We start from the raw sequence: 18,077 nt of genomic DNA on the forward strand, positions 1-18,077 counted from the left end.
ATACTTATACATCTAGTTCCTCATGCAGTTTAATTTCAGTGTTTTTATATATATATATATATATATATATACACACATACACACACACACACACACACACACACACACACACACACACACACACACACACTGTATATACTATCTATCTATACTGTGTAGATAGAGAGGGCACTCACCAGGCTTTAGCACTCAAAAAGTTGAAATTAATTTCATCATATTAAAATTGATGGTCAAAGTTTCAGCCCTCAGCAGAGTCTTTTTCAAGATCACAACAGTGCACCACGGCACCCAAACAATTAATGCAGACCATACCCTATAGTATACTCCCCACCTAGGGTCATATAAATAGTATACTACTCCTCTTTATTCCAATTGTCTGTCAGATGCCACGCTAGTTGCTAAATTAAATCCCAGTCATACTATTTAAGCTCAGTTGTAATACACAAATATAATTTACCCATACCTCTATGAGCACTTAATAGTAGCCTGAAAACGAGCCTCAAAACCCGCCCTCGGCAGCCGAGTTGTTATCCCTCACTTCCAGTATCCAGCTTCCTGTGCATGAAACGCAGGAACTGGAAGCGGTCCAGAGATAACAGTTCAAAGCGCAAGCACAAATCGTGACACGCTCAGCATTAACATACATATAAACAGACCTCTTTGTGCACTAATTAGTTTAAAAGCGCGTCGCAAGACCCGCTCGTGGCAGCTGCGTCGTAGTCCTTCACTTCCGGTATCAAGCTTCCTGTGTATGGAATGCAGGAACCGGATGCAGTCCTCAGAGAGCTGTTTTGAGCGCAAACACAGATACTGTAGTGATGCGCTCAGCAGTCACAATTAAAGGGGTATGAACCTGCAGTATTTATCTTGACCCTTGATGGACAGCTTACAATAATAATAATTATAAATACAAAAACACATCTTTAAAAACACATCTTTATAGTGCAAACCACAACATATGTCCTAAAAAACAGGGATGATGGAATATCAGAAAAACTCGCTTTTATAATGCCAAGTCATTACACGATCAGATCCCCATACTTACACTCAAACATAGAAAGAGAATTATTTTCATTTCGCCCCTTAGGGGCAACAGTATCCAAGACAGTATTCTGATATTCCATCATCCCTAAACTCACAAATTGAGTATTGCCTCATTAGTATAGACTCTGGATCTCATGTACAGTACTTGCTTACAGTTGGTTTCAAAGCATGTGCAGTGAGAAACTATGCAAGAGACATTCCACAAACAGGCGTACATTCAACTCTGTCAGCCTCAGTATGTGTAAAAGATGATGAAACTTGATTCTTCCATCATTTTTTGTAGTGATGAGAAAACAGGTATAATAGAGTAACAGTAACATCACAAGAGGTGAGAAACTGCTTTTTTGCTGCTATTCTTTTTCTTCATGGAGAACTCATCGTCATATGTAAAACCATACAATCCATTATACATTTATTCCATTTTCATCATCCATGTAACATGGATTACAATAGACAGCCCCATTGTTGTCTTTGCTGTCTGTGTTGGCATATTGTGTTGTGTTCACCGGAGGCCAGTCGGGATCATTCTGAAGTGCTCTGTATAATACTCTGTACTGGCTGTGAGACCGATAATTAAACAGTCTTTTTAAATACAGCCAAAGTCGTCTATTTTCAATAATAGCTTCCTGAAAAAAAAAATATGAAAGAAAATAAAGAAATGAGTGCCCCAAGTGGCATAAAAAAATGTATCTAGAAAACGGACAGTCACAAGTTTATCCCATACTTACATAATGGTTGCAAAGTGGAAATTAAGTATGTTGATATGCCTAGCATGTCGACATTCATCATGTAGACACTGATGGCCACTGATGGTATATATCTCTATCAGGGACGTGTGGTGAGGTAGATGGTTTAAGAGGCACTGGCTAGTACCAGAGTCAGATTTACACACAATATATGGGCCTGCGGCGGCATGTTTCACAATCAGGCACCGGTTCATGAGCCAATCCGAGCTTGCGGACCAGCAGCCAATTAGGAGCCACCCCTGCCGGACCATGAGCTCTGATTGGCTCACGGACCAGCGCCTGATTTGAGATACATGTCGCCACAGTAGACCGGACTGTGGGCAGGAGAGGCGCATGCTGTGCTCTCCTCTCCTCGACACAGTGACATTGCCATGCCAGCCCTAGGCAGCAGCAGTGAGTTACACTGCTGGGGGCATATGTGCATCTGGCACTATTGCGGGGCATATGTGTATCTGGCACTACACTACTGGGGGCATATTTGTATCTGGTACGGTGGGGGCATATCTGGCACTGTGTGGCATATGTGTATCTAGCACTGTGGATGCATATTTGTATCTGACACAGTGGGCACATATCTGGCACTATGGGGGCATATCTGGCACTGTGGGGGCATATGTGTATCTGGCATTGCACTACTGAAGGCATATGTGTATATGGCACTATTGGGGGCATATGTGTATGTGGCATTATTGCGGGGCATAAGTGTATGTGGCACTGTGGGGGCATATGTGTATCTGGCACTGTGGGGGCATATTTGTATCTGGCACTGTGGGGGGCATATCTGGCACTGTGTGGGCATATGTGTATCTAGCACTGTGGAGGCATATTTGTACCTGACACAGTGTGCGCATATCTGGCACTATGGGGGCATATCTGGCACCGTGGGGGCATATGTGTATCTGGCACTGTGGGGGTATATGTGTATCTGGCATTGCACTACTGAAGGCATGTATGTATCTGGCACTATTGGGGGCATATGTTTATATGGCACTGCACTATTGGGGGCACATGTGTATCTGGCACTATTGGGGGCATATGTGCATCATGACCCCATTTTCATTGGCCATGCCCCATGTGGCCACACCCTTTGGCGAGCACACACAGTACCATTAACACATTTTTTCTTCATGCACCACTGAGGTTAACACACCACAGGTGTAACTCCTGGAGGCAATGGAAACATTTGCCTCCAGAAACCAGCTGTCAGGGGGGCCACCTGAAGGTACAGTGTGAGATTGCCGGGACCCTCTACCAATAAAGACTGTCGGTGTTGACAGCAAATGCTGTGCCAGCTGCACTACCAGCTCTAACTTAGGTTCTCCATTCTGTAATGTGCCCCCCGGGCCATGACCTGTGGTGGCATGACATCATACTGTAGGTCCTTCCGGCTCTAAGCTCTGGACTGGAGTAGCACTGATGGTGTAGCTGCAAACCAGGGATGGACAGGGGTCTATATTCGGCCCTGGCATGCGCGCATTGAAGGCGTGCACGCATTGTGTACTGGGGCATGTGGGCAGTAAAGTCGGGGGCGTGGACTGTGATTTCTCCCAGTGTATGGCCATGTTATCTACTGGGTTTCATACTGTTGTATAGTCTGTCGGCCCGACAGTGTACAGTATGCCCAGCATAAGACATGCTTACAAATAAAATATACTAAAGTCAATCACATACTGTATAACAAACAGTAATATTACAAAGAAAACAAAGTAATTGAGATGGAAATAAATGGCAGCGTTTAAGTGAAAAGTTTATCAGAATAGCATTACAGTACATGTAATTCATAATCTAAAAAAATATTAAAACAACCTAAAATAAGCTAATTTACCTAAGGAATAAAAACTTAAAAGACTGTTGGGCAAAATTCCATATTCAGGTGTTTGATTACAGTAGATAGTAGATTAAAAATGTTTGGTATAAAAAAAAAATATTGTTAAAGGCAGAACTTCACACTACCTATCCATTGTATGTTATCTTACCTCTACAGCGAAAGACACAAGGAAGAAAATTATCAGCAATATGATAATGGCCACCCTCCAAATGGTGGGGGTGCAGACAAGCTGAAATAGAAGAAAACATACTGTAATTCTCTACATAAACAATCTGAAAATATAATTCACTATCTCTATCTGTAACTCTAATAGATACAGTAGATAGACAGATAGATAGATAGATAGATAGATAGATAGATAGATTTACAGTCTCCCCCCCTGCAAAGTCTTCTCTCCTCCACCCATCGCTTTCTGTTGACAATACCTCCATCTCCTCCATATCACAAGTACACTGTCTGGGTGTCATCCTTGGCTCCAACCTCTCATTCACTCCACACATTCAGTCCCCCACTCAATCCTGATGCTTTCATCTCCTTAACATTTCCCATGACTCAGCTTTTTCTCACCCTTGAGTCCACTCATCATGCTCTTATCATCTCCCATCCTGATTACTGTAAAGGGCCGTATTCATGGCACGATTTGGGGAGAGATGTGTGCTGAGCGGTTCGCTCAGCACACATCTCTCTCCTCGCTCAGCACAGTGCGATGTGTGCTGAGCATGCGGGGGGAGACGGGGGGCCCAGCGAGTGAAGTGAGCGACCTGCTAGATTGGCCTGCATGCAGGTCAAACTAGCACCAGCGATAGCACCATCGCTATTGCTGTGAGGGGTACACACGGAGTGATCACTGCTTAAAATCTAAGCAATCTAGTCAGATTGCTTAGATTTTAAGCAGCGATCGCTCCGTGAGACCCCCCCTTAACATTTTGCTTTCTGATCTACCCTCTTTAATCCATCCTCAACTCACTGCTCCACCTCTGCTGCTCCCCTCTGTCAGACAAGCTTGTATTATCACATCAAGTCAAATTCAAACTCCACTCACTCACTCACTCACTCACTCACTCACTTTCAAAGCCCTCTACCACTCCAACCCCCACATCTCAAATCTCATCCCCACTCTGCTTCGCGCCTGATAACCGCTTCCTCTCCTGCTCCCTAATCACATTCTTACTTTTTTGAAAGCCTTTCAATCTGCCCTAAAAGCCATTACTCGGAAGCCTACCACTCCTAACTCTCCAATTTTTTCACCCACTGCTCTGCTCCCCATGTCCTCTCTGCATCCTCCCTCTACCCCTTAGAATGTAATCTCTTCTGAGCAGGGCATTCTCTTTTTTAATGTAATTATGCATCATATATTACTAGCTGTTCTCCCTGTTCTTCATACAGGAGTTTCTGATTTTTACATTTGTAAATATAAATGAGTGGTAAAAATTTGGTAAATCTATAGAGATGTAAATTTGAGACGTCTTAATGTAATTAAAAATGAATCCATGGTTTTTGGCGTTACCCAAGGAGCACCTGTACCACATATGGTAAAAAGTAACAGGACCATTTTTGTAGTTTATTAAATTCTACACACTGGAGGTACAATTCAAATGTTGGTCTGATCGTCCGTTTGCGCGTTATCGTTTACGTAACGCAATCCACGCATTGGTAAAGACTTCATTATGTCAACCCCCTTTTCATCCCGTTAGCGGAGGTTTATAAATATTCTAATTATGTACTTTTTCTATTTCCCACCTGCAGCATACCTAAGTTAAATATCATCTTCCTAACACATCAGGAAGTAAGAGAATTACTGATGGTTCAGTCAGTAAGTGAGTGAGTGATGGCTTTTGTATTTTTGTAGTTAATGAAATTCTATACACTGGAGGTACAATCCAAATGTTGATCCGATTGCCCATTTGTTCACACAATGCAAGTCACGCATTGGTAATGATTTAATTATTAGAGAAGTGCGGCTTGCACTTTTCGTGTTTTGGTTCTAATTCCATTTGGTTTTGCCAAAACCACCCTTTCGTGTTTTGGTTTTGGATCTGGATGATTTTTGAAAAAAACATAAAAACAGCTAAAATCATAGAATTTAGGGGCAATTTTGCTCCTACGGTATTATTAACCTCAATAACATTCATTTCCACTAATTTCCAGTCTATTCTGAACACCTCACAATATTGTTTTTAGGCCTAAAATTTGCACCGAGGTGGCTGTATGACCAAGCTAAGCGACACAAGTGTGCGGCACAAACACCTGGCCCAACTAGGAGTGGCACTGCAGTTGCAGACAAGATGGCACTATTCAAAAACTAGTCCCCAAACAGCACATAATGCAAAAAAGAAAAAAAGGTTCACCGAGGTTGCTGTATGACTAAGCTAAGCGACACAACCACCTGGCCCATCTAGTAGTGTCACGCAGTGGCTGAATGTTGAGAGTGGGCTGCAATTGTCCGGTCCATTGACAGCATCTCCAGCACGCCCCTGTCATTTAAAAAAAAAAATCTGCAATTGGTAGACTTATACGGCAGTACCCCAGGACTAATACAGCAGTACCCCTGGACTCATATGGCAGTGTCAGACAGGATGGCACTTTTCAAAATCTAGGCCCCAAACAGCACCTCATGCAAAGGTTAAAAAAAGCCAGTTTGTGCAAGGGCATCCAAATTGCCTCTTTTTCCTGCCAGTATACATACAGACTGTCTGACATGCCTACTTGGATGCTGTCACTCATATAATCCTCCACCATTCTTTCAATGGTGACAGAATCATATGCAGTGACAGTAGACATGTCAGTAATCATCGGCAGGTCCTTCAGTCCGGACCAGATGTCAGCTTTCGCTCCTGACTGCCCTGCATCACCGCCAGCGGGTGGGCTAGGAAATCTTATCCTTTTCCTTGCAGCCCCAGTGGCGGGAGAAATTGAAGGAGGAGCTGTTGACGGGTCACGTTCAACTTGAGTTGACAATTTACTCACCAGCAGGTCTTTGCACCTCTGCAGACTTGTATCTGCCAGAAAGAGAGATACAACGTAGGCTTTAAACCTAGGATCGAGCATGGTGGCCAAAATGTAGTGCTCTGATTTCAACAGATTGACCACCCTTGAATCCTGGCAAAGCGAATGAAGGGCTCCATCCACAAGTCCCACATACTTTGTGGAATCCCTCCATCTTAGCTCCTCTTTCAATTTCTCCAGCTGCTTCTGCAAAAGCCTGATGAGGGGAATGACCTTACTCAAACTGGCAGTGTCTGAACTGGCTTCACGTGTGGCAAGTTTGAAGGGTTGGAGAACCTTGCACAAGACAGAAATCATTTTCCACTGCGCTTGAGTCAGGTGCATTCCCCCTCGTAGGTGGATGTATAGGCTTGAATGGTCTTTTGCTGCTCCTCCATCCTCTGAAGCATATAGAGGGTTGAATTCCACCTCATTACCACCTCTTGCTTCAGTTGATGGCAGGGCAGGTTCATGAGTGTTTGCTGTCACTCCAGTCTTCGGCACGCAGTGGCAGAATGTTGAAAGTGGCCCACAATTTTTCGGGCCACTGACAGCATCTCCTGTACGCCCCTGTCATTTTTCAAAAAATTCTGCACCACCAAATTAATTGTATGTGCAAAACATGGCACATGCTGGAATTTGCCCAGATGTAATGCATGCACAATATTGGTGGCATTGTCCGATATCACAAATCCCCAGGAGAGTCCAATTTGGGTAGGCCATTCTGCGATCATGTCCCTCAGTTTCCGTAAGAGGTTGCCAGCTGTGTGCCTCTTACGGAAAGCTGTGATACATAGCGTAGCCTGCCTTGGAATGAGTTGGCGTTTGCTAGATGCTGCTACTGTTGCCGCTGCTGTTGTTGCTGCGGGAGGCCATACATCTACTCAGTGGGCTGTCACAGTCATATAGTTCTTAGTCTGCCTTGTTCCACATATCATGGTTAAGTGGACATTGGATACAACCGCATTTTGTAGGACACTGGTGACTCTTTTTCTGACGTCTTTGTACATTCTCGGTATCGCCTGCCTAGAGAAATGGAACCTAGATGGGATTTGATACTGGGGACACACTATCTCCATCAATTCTCTAAGTCCCACTGAACTAATGGCGGATAGCGGACGCACGTCTAACACCAACATAAGTGTCAAGGCCTCAGTTATCCGCTTTGCAACAGGATGACTGCTGTCATATTTCATCTTCCTCACAAAGGACTGTTGGACATACTAGTTAACAGCCCATCTAAATGACAGAACATCATAACCAGGGCCGGTTCCGGGGCTTCTGGCGCCCCGGGCGGCATTAGGGGGCGTGGCTTTGTACAGGGGGCGTGGTCATTTATGCCCCCTGTACAGACTGAAATGATGTGCGTTGAGCGATGACATCATCGCGCACCGCACAGCAAAGGACCTCTCCACGAAGGGAAACTAGACGCGTACGCGTCTAGTTTCCCTTCCCAGCGGTAGTGGGGGGGCAGCGGCCAGCGGCAGCAGGGGGGCAGCGTGGGGCACACAGCGGCAGCGGATCTTGCCCTGGTGCGGCGCCCTCCGGAAGGCGGCGCCCCGGGCAAAAGTCCTGCTTGCCCGTGGCAAGATCCGCTACGGATCATAACAGTTATGACAGAACAACATAACAGTAATAACATGCTCTGTGCATGCCCGAACAGAGCAATTGCTCCATCGGGCGCCATCTAGTGGCCGCCTGCTCGCAAAACAGTTGAATTCCCCCACAGAGGTGAGGAGCAGCATTAGCCTTTTAATATAAAGAATGTTATTTATTGTCCGTTTTTGTCTATATTGTTCACTGCATACACATGTAATCCTGAATATTGCTGGACTGTATGGAGATACAGAATCCTTGTGGCATCTTAGAAAATAATAATAATAATAATAATAATAATAATAATAATAATCTCTACTTGCAGACCTTTACTTTCAAACCATGAGATCATAAGAGTAACAGATGCTGGAGATGACCCTGTCCTGTGATCGACCGGGCATTGTGTTTTCTGCTGATTTGGCCAAACTCTGGGACCAGTCATCAATGAACTGTCTTCCTTTTCAGCACCATCTGGCCCCTCCTCTTCTGTCTGAGGATACACAGGCAGGAGAGCTTGAGCATACACTGGAAACAGTTCCTTACAGCTCCATACTGGGCTTCTGCAAGATACTGTAAGGCCATGCATGTGCAGGTCCCCATACATGAAGACTCTGCATGCCACCACTAAGCTACTGCGTGCCACAGTACCATCCTGAGATGGCATTATGCTTCCTACAAAAACTGAAAAATACATAGATTTTCATAGTTTTCTAAACTGCACATAGATCACTGTCCCCATTATCTATTATGGTGTTGCTATCAACTCTGCAATTAAAGCGACCGCATGATGGGGGTAATTCCAAGTTGATCGCAGCAGGAAATTTTTTAGCAGTTGGGCAAAACCATGTGCACTGCAGGGGAGGCAGATGTAACATGTGCAGAGAGAGTTAGATTTGGGTGGGGTATACTGTTTCTGTGCAGGGTAAATACTGTCTGCTTTATTTTTACACTGCAATTTAGATTTCAGTTTGAACACACCCCACCCAAATCTAACTCTCTCTGCACATGTTATATCTGCCACACCTGCATTGAAAATGGTTTTGCCCAACTACTAACAAATTTGAAGCTGCGATCAACTCAGAATTACCCCCCAATGTACAGTGGCCCTCATTCCGAGTTGTTCGCTCGCAAGCTGATTTTAGCAGCTTTGCACACGCTAAGCCGCCGCCTACTGGGAGTGAATCTTAGCTTATCAAAATTGAGAACGAAAGATTAGCAAAATTGCGAATAGACACTTCTTAGCAGTTTCTGAGTAGCTCCACACTTACTCGGCATCTGCGATCAGTTCAGTGCTTGTCGTTCCTGGTTTGACGTCACAAACACACCCAGCGTTCGCCCAGACACTCCTCCGTTTCTCCGGCCACTCCCGCGTTTTTCCCAGAAACGGTAGCGTTTTTTCGCACACGCCCATAAAACGACCAGTTTCCGCCCAGAAACACCCACTTCCTGTCAATCACATTACGATCACCAGAACGAAGAAAAAACCTTGTAATGCCGTGAGTAAATTACCTAACTGCATAGCAAATGTACTTGGCGCAGTCGCACTGCGGACATTGCGCATGCGCATTAGCGACTAATCGCTCCGTTGCGACAAAAAAATAATGAGCGAACAACTCGGAATGAGGGCCAGTGTCATTGGTTTCTCTGCAGTAACCATTTATAGATTGCATGTTGTGGTGGTAACCACTTTTTCTGCTTAATGCCATGGAAAATTAGTTGTCACTACTTTATAAATAAATGTAAATGATAGGGCAAATGTAATAGGGTGCAGGAGTTTGTGCAAGAATGCCCGTCATTTTAAAGCGGCAATCATTTACAAGGCAAAACAACCAGTTTTTGCTTTGTAAATGATTGTTGCTTTAAAAAAATCTGGGCATTATCGCACAAACTCCCGGCTTCTCGCACCTTATTACATTTTCCCCTTATATCTTTGATAAATGTTATACTTTGTATTCTACTTCCTCCAAAAATAACAATCTGAACTTCGTGAATGTGCTAGTTCATTGGGGTAATTCAGACTTGATCGTAGCAGCAATTTTGTTAGCAGATGGGCAAAACCATGTGCACTGCGGGGGGGGGGGGGGCAGATATAACATGTGCAGAGAGAGTTAGATTTGGGTGGGATGTGTTCAAACTGAAATCTAAATTGCAGTGTAAAAATAAAGCAGCCTGTATTTTCCCTGCACAGAAACAAAATAACCCACCCAAATCTTACTCTCTCTGCAAATGTTATATCTGCCTCCCCTGCAGTGCACATGGTTTTGTCCAATTGCTAAAAAAAATTCCTGCTGCGATCAACTTGGAATTAGCCCCATGGTTTTGCCCAACTGCTAACAAATTTGCTGCTGCAATCAACTCTGAATCACCGCCATGATTTTGCCGATCTGCTAACAAATTTGCTGCTACGATCAGGTCTGAATTAGGCCCATTGAGGGTAATTCCAAGTTGATCTCAGCAGGAATTTTGTTAGCAGTTAGGCAAAACCATGTGCACTGCAGGGGAGGCAGATTTAACATGTGCAGAGAGAGTTAGATTTGGGTGGGGTGTGTTCAATCTGCAATCTATTTTGCAGTGTAAAAATAAAGCAGCCAGTATTTACCCTGCACAGAAATAAACTAACTCACCCAAATCTAACTCTTTCTGCACATGTTATATCTGCCTCCCCTGCAGTGCACATGGTTTTGCCCAACTGATAACAAAATTCCTGCTGCGATCAACTTGGAATTACCCCCATTGTGTCTATGATGAAATGCTGTTGGACTTATACTAGTAGCCTGTTGTATATTTTGTAGATAAGTATATTCTGTGTGGCAAAGTTACACAGTTTTAGTACAGCATTTTTGAAATGCACCAATATACACCGGTCATGATTTAGTAGAATTACAACATACATGGGGCTCCAAGATCATCTTACTGAAAAGTAATCTCTCTTAAAACTTGGGTATTCATTTTCATGCACTGGTTGAGTTAGAGGAGCTCTCCATGGAGCTATAGATATGACCTTTACAGTGTGATCAAAAGTTCAGAAAAATGTTTGCTTTTCAAATCCATGTGAAAACTACCTGGAAAGAAATTTTTCATTTGTAAAGAAGCCGTTGCAGATGATGCAGAGGTTAGAGAAGCTGTTTTGCACAAAGGGAGAAGACTGCTATCCACCATATTTTTGGTTTGAATGCAGATGATTTCTGTGTACCACACCCAGCGCAATAACCAGACAATAGAAGGCAGCCCTAGGGTTGATTAGACCAATGTAGATGCCTCTCCCCAGACACCAAAGTACAAATGAAAAAATGGATGGATAGGAATAAAATACCACAGGGCGCCACACATTTAGTTTAACACTCTAGGAGAAGTATACAATACGTCCCTTATGTAGCTCGATTCAATCTCAGATAACCAGACTTGTCTCCTCATTCATGGATAGATTCACATGTAAAATATGAAGTAGAAGATACCATCATGTGCAGACAGTATAAAATTTAATAAACATCATGCAAGATGTTGACATTAGACAGAATTTTTAAAAACAAATAACAGCTTCAGCGGAAACACAGAATAATTACCAGATGGTCTGAGAACCCAATAAAAGTTCTCAGACAAGCTCTTAAATCACCAAACGACCACCCGGATCAGGAAGCTGGGAACAGGGATCTGGTCCTTATAAGGTTATATCCACTGGCTGGTAAAATATGCAGGATAGCCAACGCGTTTCAACTCCTTCCTGGAGTCTTTTTCAAGGCATAATGGGCATAATAGAATAGTGTCCTATTTAAATGTACTCCTAACCAATCAGAAATGTCTCTTTCCGGCGGGATATTAGTCTTCTGTGATTATAATGAACACATGTGTTGCGGCATCATATCCGGTGCGTCCTCTACAGTAGCTTCACTTCCTGTGAAACTCTTTGTTGTGTAGAATATGAACCGCGTGTCATCACTTCTGGTTTTTCCTCCCGGCGGCGCATCACTCCCGATATGTCACTTCCGGCGGTGCGTCACTACCGCTGCGTTCCACGGCTTTTGGAAGTAAACAAAGTCTCATAGCGGAAGTTCATAGCGGAATCGTAATAGTCCACATAAGATTTAAAAAAATACTGAAAGAAAACACAAAACGAAACCAAATATTTCATTTAAAACCAGAAATACTTCATATTAAAATTAGATGTGGTATTCTCTATTGGAAAACATTCAACATAGATCAGGGTATCTTTAAAGAGCTGGATCTGTAATGGCATAATTGTACCCATTAGAAAGACCCATAGGGATATGTATAATATACAAGAGATGAAGAATAGGAATATGGGCAGTTTCACTATATGAACCACTTCAGCTCAAAGTCTTTATTCAGACCCATCGGTTGGAGAGTATTACATTCATAGATAAGTTGCATCTCCTTCTTTGCTAATAACCTAGTACTGTCACGTTGACGTTGATTATTTTTAATGATCTTAATGGCTGCAAACTGTAGTATCCCCCTAGTGGAACATTCATGATGACCTTTAAAGTGATTAGATAGGGCATGAGTGTCGAGGCCCTTTTTTATGTTTCTACAGTGTTCGCTAAGCCTAATTTTGAAAGATCGGGTAGTGCGGCCGATATAGAAGAGGTTACATTTACACTGGATGAAATAGACCACGTTCTTAGTGTCACACGTGATGAAATCCAGGATCTTTACAGTATTTCCATTAATGCTGATGGATTCTAATTTCTTTGAGCCGTTACTGGGGACCTCCCTACAGCCAGCACACATTCCACAACGATGAAAGCCCTGAGTTGCGATTCTTTGTTCTCGTTTTTTTGGAGGCAGGTAGCTTTTAACTAGGGTTTTTCTCAGATTGGGAGCTTTTTTATAGATAAATTTTGGGTGTGTGGGTAGCGATGTTCCTATAATTGGATCCTTTTTTAATAGTGCCCAATTTCGTCTCACTGAGTTTTCCAATAATCTATATTGTGAGTTAAAGCTTGTGACGAAAGCCCATTCAAATTTCTCCCTGGTGGACTGTTTGATGGTATTCCCTTCCAGAAGAACCTTCCTGTCAATCTTGTCGACTTCCTGCATGGCATTCTGTACTTTCTCCTGATTATATCCACTTTTTTCGAACCTCTCTTTCAAAGCATGCGATTGTTCTTGGTACACTTCGTTTGTCGTGCAATTCCTTTTTAAACGTTTTAGTTGTCCTTGGGGAATGCTGTCCAGCCAGTTGGAATGATGGCAACTTTCTATATGGATATAGCTAAGAGAGTCCGTCTCTTTCGTGAATGTCTTAGTGCAGAGGCAGTTATTCTCGACGTAGATAGTAAGATCTAAGAAATTGACTGATACCCTGTCAATAGTGTATGTCAGGTTTATATTAAGAGAGTTGTTGTTCAGATAGGAACAAAAAAGATCCAAAGATGACACATCCCCTCTCCATATGAATATGATGTCATCAATATACCGCCTCCAGGACACCAGGTTCGCTCCAAATGGGTTGTTGTTGAAAACAAAATCTGATTCCCACTTGCCCATGAAAATATTGGCGTAACTGGGAGCGAACCTGGTGCCCATGGCGGTGCCCACCTTTTGGACATAATAATCATTTTCTACAATAAAGTAGTTGTTAGTGAGGATAAACCTGATACCCTCTAAGATAAATTCTTGGGTATCCTTCTTCAATGGACTGGCCTCCAAAAAAGTTTTCGTTGCCAGAATTCCTGCCTCGTGTTCTATAATAGAAAAGAGTGACTTTACGTCAGCTGTTATTAACATATAGTCCTCATTCCACTCTATGTTTGATAGGAAGGATAGAGCATCCTTAGTATCTTTTAAATGGGAGGGATTATTTAGTACCAGCGGTTGGAGAAAAAAAATCGATATACTCGGATAGATTGGCCGTGGCCGAATCTACCCCTGACACAATAGGTCGGCCTGGAGGGTGTGTCATGTCCTTGTGGACTTTTGGAAGCAAGTAGAGACTGGGGACCGTTGGAGTTAAGTTAAGTATGAAATCTTTTTCTCTATCCTCTAATACCCCCATGTTGTTATATTTCTCCAGTAGAGTCTGTAACTTACAGACTATCTTGGCTGTGGGATCTGTTCTAAGTTTGGAGTATTGGCTTTGATCCTTTACATGTAGATCAAGTTCCTTGCTGTACCAATCACTGTTCATAACTACTACTCCTCCGCCTTTGTCGGCCGGTTTGATTATTAGATCTTTATTCGATCTTAATTCCTTAAGTGCTGTCCTCTCTTTATAAGAGAGGTTACATTTGAAGCCCCTTGGTTTGATGTTTCTGAGGTCCTCCTGTACCATCTCACTAAAGGTCTCAATAAAATTGCCCTTTACGTGGGAATGGAAAAAGGCCGATTTAGGTTTAAAGGGTGTCGAGTTTGTTATCTCTACTTGACCCAGTTCTTCTACAAGTGACTTGGTAGCAAAGAATTTTTTTAGGCAAAGCTTGCGTACAAATTTGTGTATATCCACAAAAGTTTCAAATTTGTTGATAGAGGTAGAGGGTGCATATTTTAACCCCTTCTCTAGCACACTTCTTTCGTGCTTGGTTAATATGTGCGAGCTGATATTAAAGATTTTCACACCTTGGGATTCTTTATCCGGCTCAGTCACCTCCAAATTAGACCCTACTATACTTTCCATATTTGGAAGTGTTTTATTTTTCTTCTTTTTTAATTTGTCCATTAGATTTCTTTCTTTCCTGATAGACGAAGAACACCACAACGGGAAGCGGAAGATGCTTGGAGGAAGGTATCTATTCATCAAAGAGGCGGATCCATCAGGGGGAACACAAGAAGGGAAAATGATACATTTAATTACAAAGAAGATAGATATGTATCAAGAATCCACACAAATAGACCAGAAAACTATCGATATCAACAAAGAAAAATTGAGAGGCATGAAGATGACCATAATGGAACCTATCGTGGACATAAGGGGTTTGAAGATCATCCCACCACCAGAAGGGACAACCGCGGGAGACAAAGAGATGGAAATGATTGGAGATTTAGGGATACTAGACCGATACAATTAAAAAATAGGTATGAGGCCCTGAACGAAAGAGATGGAAATCCACGTTTTTTAGACAAACGCGATAGGACAGTACGGTGGAGATAAAACATCTTCGGACCCATAGAGGAAAGAGAGGGGGGAAAAAGAAAGGACGAAAACGCTGTACAGTGGAGAAACAGAAAGAAAGAAATCTAATGGACAAATTAAAAAAGAAGAAAAATAAAACACTTCCAAATATGGAAAGTATAGTAGGGTCTAATTTGGAGGTGACTGAGCCGGATAAAGAATCCCAAGGTGTGAAAATCTTTAATATCAGCTCGCACATATTAACCAAGCACGAAAGAAGTGTGCTAGAGAAGGGGTTAAAATATGCACCCTCTACCTCTATCAACAAATTTGAAACTTTTGTGGATATACACAAATTTGTACGCAAGCTTTGCCTAAAAAAATTCTTTGCTACCAAGTCACTTGTAGAAGAACTGGGTCAAGTAGAGATAACAAACTCGACACCCTTTAAACCTAAATCGGCCTTTTTCCCTTCCCACGTAAAGGGCAATTTTATTGAGACCTTTAGTGAGATGGTACAGGAAGACCTCAGAAACATCAAACCAAGGGGCTTCAAATGTAACCTCTCTTATAAAGAGAGGACAGCACTTAAGGAATTAAGATCGAATAAAGATCTAATAATCAAACCGGCCGACAAAGGCGGAGGAGTAGTAGTTATGAACAGTGATTGGTACAGCAAGGAACTTGATCTACATGTAAAGGATCAAAGCCAATACTCCAAACTTAGAACAGATCCCACAGCCAAGATAGTCTGTAAGTTACAGACTCTACTGGAGAAATATAACAACATGGGGGTATTAGAGGATAGAGAAAAAGATTTCATACTTAACTTAACTCCAACGGTCCCCAGTCTCTACTTGCTTCCAAAAGTCCACAAGGACATGACACACCCTCCAGGCCGACCTATTGTGTCAGGGGTAGATTCGGCCACGGCCAATCTATCCGAGTATATCGATTTTTTTCTCCAACCGCTGGTACTAAATAATCCCTCCCATTTAAAAGATACTAAGGATGCTCTATCCTTCCTATCAAACATAGAGTGGAATGAGGACTATATGTTAATAACAGCTGACGTAAAGTCACTCTATTCTATTATAGAACACGAGGCAGGAATTCTGGCAACGAAAACTTTTTTGGAGGCCAGTCCATTGAAGAAGGATACCCAAGAATTTATCTTAGAGGGTATCAGGTTTATCCTCACTAACAACTACTTTATTGTAGAAAATGATTATTATGTCCAAAAGGTGGGCACCGCCATGGGCACCAGGTTCGCTCCCAGTTACGCCAATATTTTCATGGGCAAGTGGGAATCAGATTTTGTTTTCAACAACAACCCATTTGGAGCGAACCTGGTGTCCTGGAGGCGGTATATTGATGACATCATATTCATATGGAGAGGGGATGTGTCATCTTTGGATCTTTTTTGTTCCTATCTGAACAACAACTCTCTTAATATAAACCTGACATACACTATTCACAGGGTATCAGTCAATTTCTTAGATCTTACTATCTACGTCGAGAATAACTGCCTCTGCACTAAGACATTCACGAAAGAGACGGACTCTCTTAGCTATATCCATATAGAAAGTTGCCATCATTCCAACTGGCTGGACAGCATTCCCCAAGGACAACTAAAACGTTTAAAAAGGAATTGCACGACAAACGAAGTGTACCAAGAACAATCGCATGCTTTGAAAGAGAGGTTCGAAAAAAGTGGATATAAATCAGGAGAAAGTACAGAATGCCATGCAGGAAGTCGACAAGATTGACAGGAAGGTTCTTCTGGAAGGGAATACCATCAAACAGTCCACCAGGGAGAAATTTGAATGGGCTTTCGTCACAAGCTTTAACTCACAATATAGATTATTGGAAAACTCAGTGAGACGAAATTGGGCACTATTAAAAAAGGATCCAATTATAGGAACATCGCTACCCACACACCCAAAATTTATCTATAAAAAAGCTCCCAATCTGAGAAAAACCCTAGTTAAAAGCTACCTGCCTCCAAAAAAACGAGAACAAAGAATCGCAACTCAGGGCTTTCATCGTTGTGGAATGTGTGCTGGCTGTAGGGAGGTCCCCAGTAACGGCTCAAAGAAATTAGAATCCATCAGCATTAATGGAAATACTGTAAAGATCCTGGATTTCATCACGTGTGACACTAAGAACGTGGTCTATTTCATCCAGTGTAAATGTAACCTCTTCTATATCGGCCGCACTACCCGATCTTTCAAAATTAGGCTTAGCGAACACTGTAGAAACATAAAAAAGGGCCTCGACACTCATGCCCTATCTAATCACTTTAAAGGTCATCATGAATGTTCCACTAGGGGGATACTACAGTTTGCAGCCATTAAGATCATTAAAAATAATCAACGTCAACGTGACAGTACTAGGTTATTAGCAAAGAAGGAGATGCAACTTATCTATGAATGTAATACTCTCCAACCGATGGGTCTGAATAAAGACTTTGAGCTGAAGTGGTTCATATAGTGAAACTGCCCATATTCCTATTCTTCATCTCTTGTATATTATACATATCCCTATGGGTCTTTCTAATGGGTACAATTATGCCATTACAGATCCAGCTCTTTAAAGATACCCTGATCTATGTTGAATGTTTTCCAATAGAGAATACCACATCTAATTTTAATATGAAGTATTTCTGGTTTTAAATGAAATATTTGGTTTCGTTTTGTGTTTTCTTTCAGTATTTTTTTAAATCTTATGTGGACTATTACGATTCCGCTATGAACTTCCGCTATGAGACTTTGTTTACTTCCAAAAGCCGTGGAACGCAGCGGTAGTG

The 18,077-nt window shown here is 42.4% G+C and overlaps 1 protein-coding gene across 1 annotated transcript in view; it reads right to left on the reverse strand.

Moving 5' to 3' along the window:
• Positions 1 to 924: 924 nt before the first annotated feature.
• Positions 925 to 18,077, reverse strand: part of LOC134909484 (probable cation-transporting ATPase 13A4) — a 240,195-nt gene continuing 223,042 nt past the window's right edge. Inside the window, exons 29-30 of the mRNA XM_063916408.1 lie at positions 3,767 to 3,847; positions 925 to 1,670 (exon numbers count right to left, since the gene is read on the reverse strand). Of these exons, the coding sequence (XP_063772478.1) occupies positions 1,449 to 1,670; positions 3,767 to 3,847 (303 nt within the window). The 3' untranslated portion in view covers positions 925 to 1,448. The remainder of the gene's footprint in view (positions 1,671 to 3,766; positions 3,848 to 18,077) is intronic.

This window comes from Pseudophryne corroboree, chromosome 4, assembly GCF_028390025.1.
Source record: "Pseudophryne corroboree isolate aPseCor3 chromosome 4, aPseCor3.hap2, whole genome shotgun sequence".
Classification (NCBI taxonomy): Eukaryota; Metazoa; Chordata; class Amphibia; order Anura; family Myobatrachidae; genus Pseudophryne; species Pseudophryne corroboree.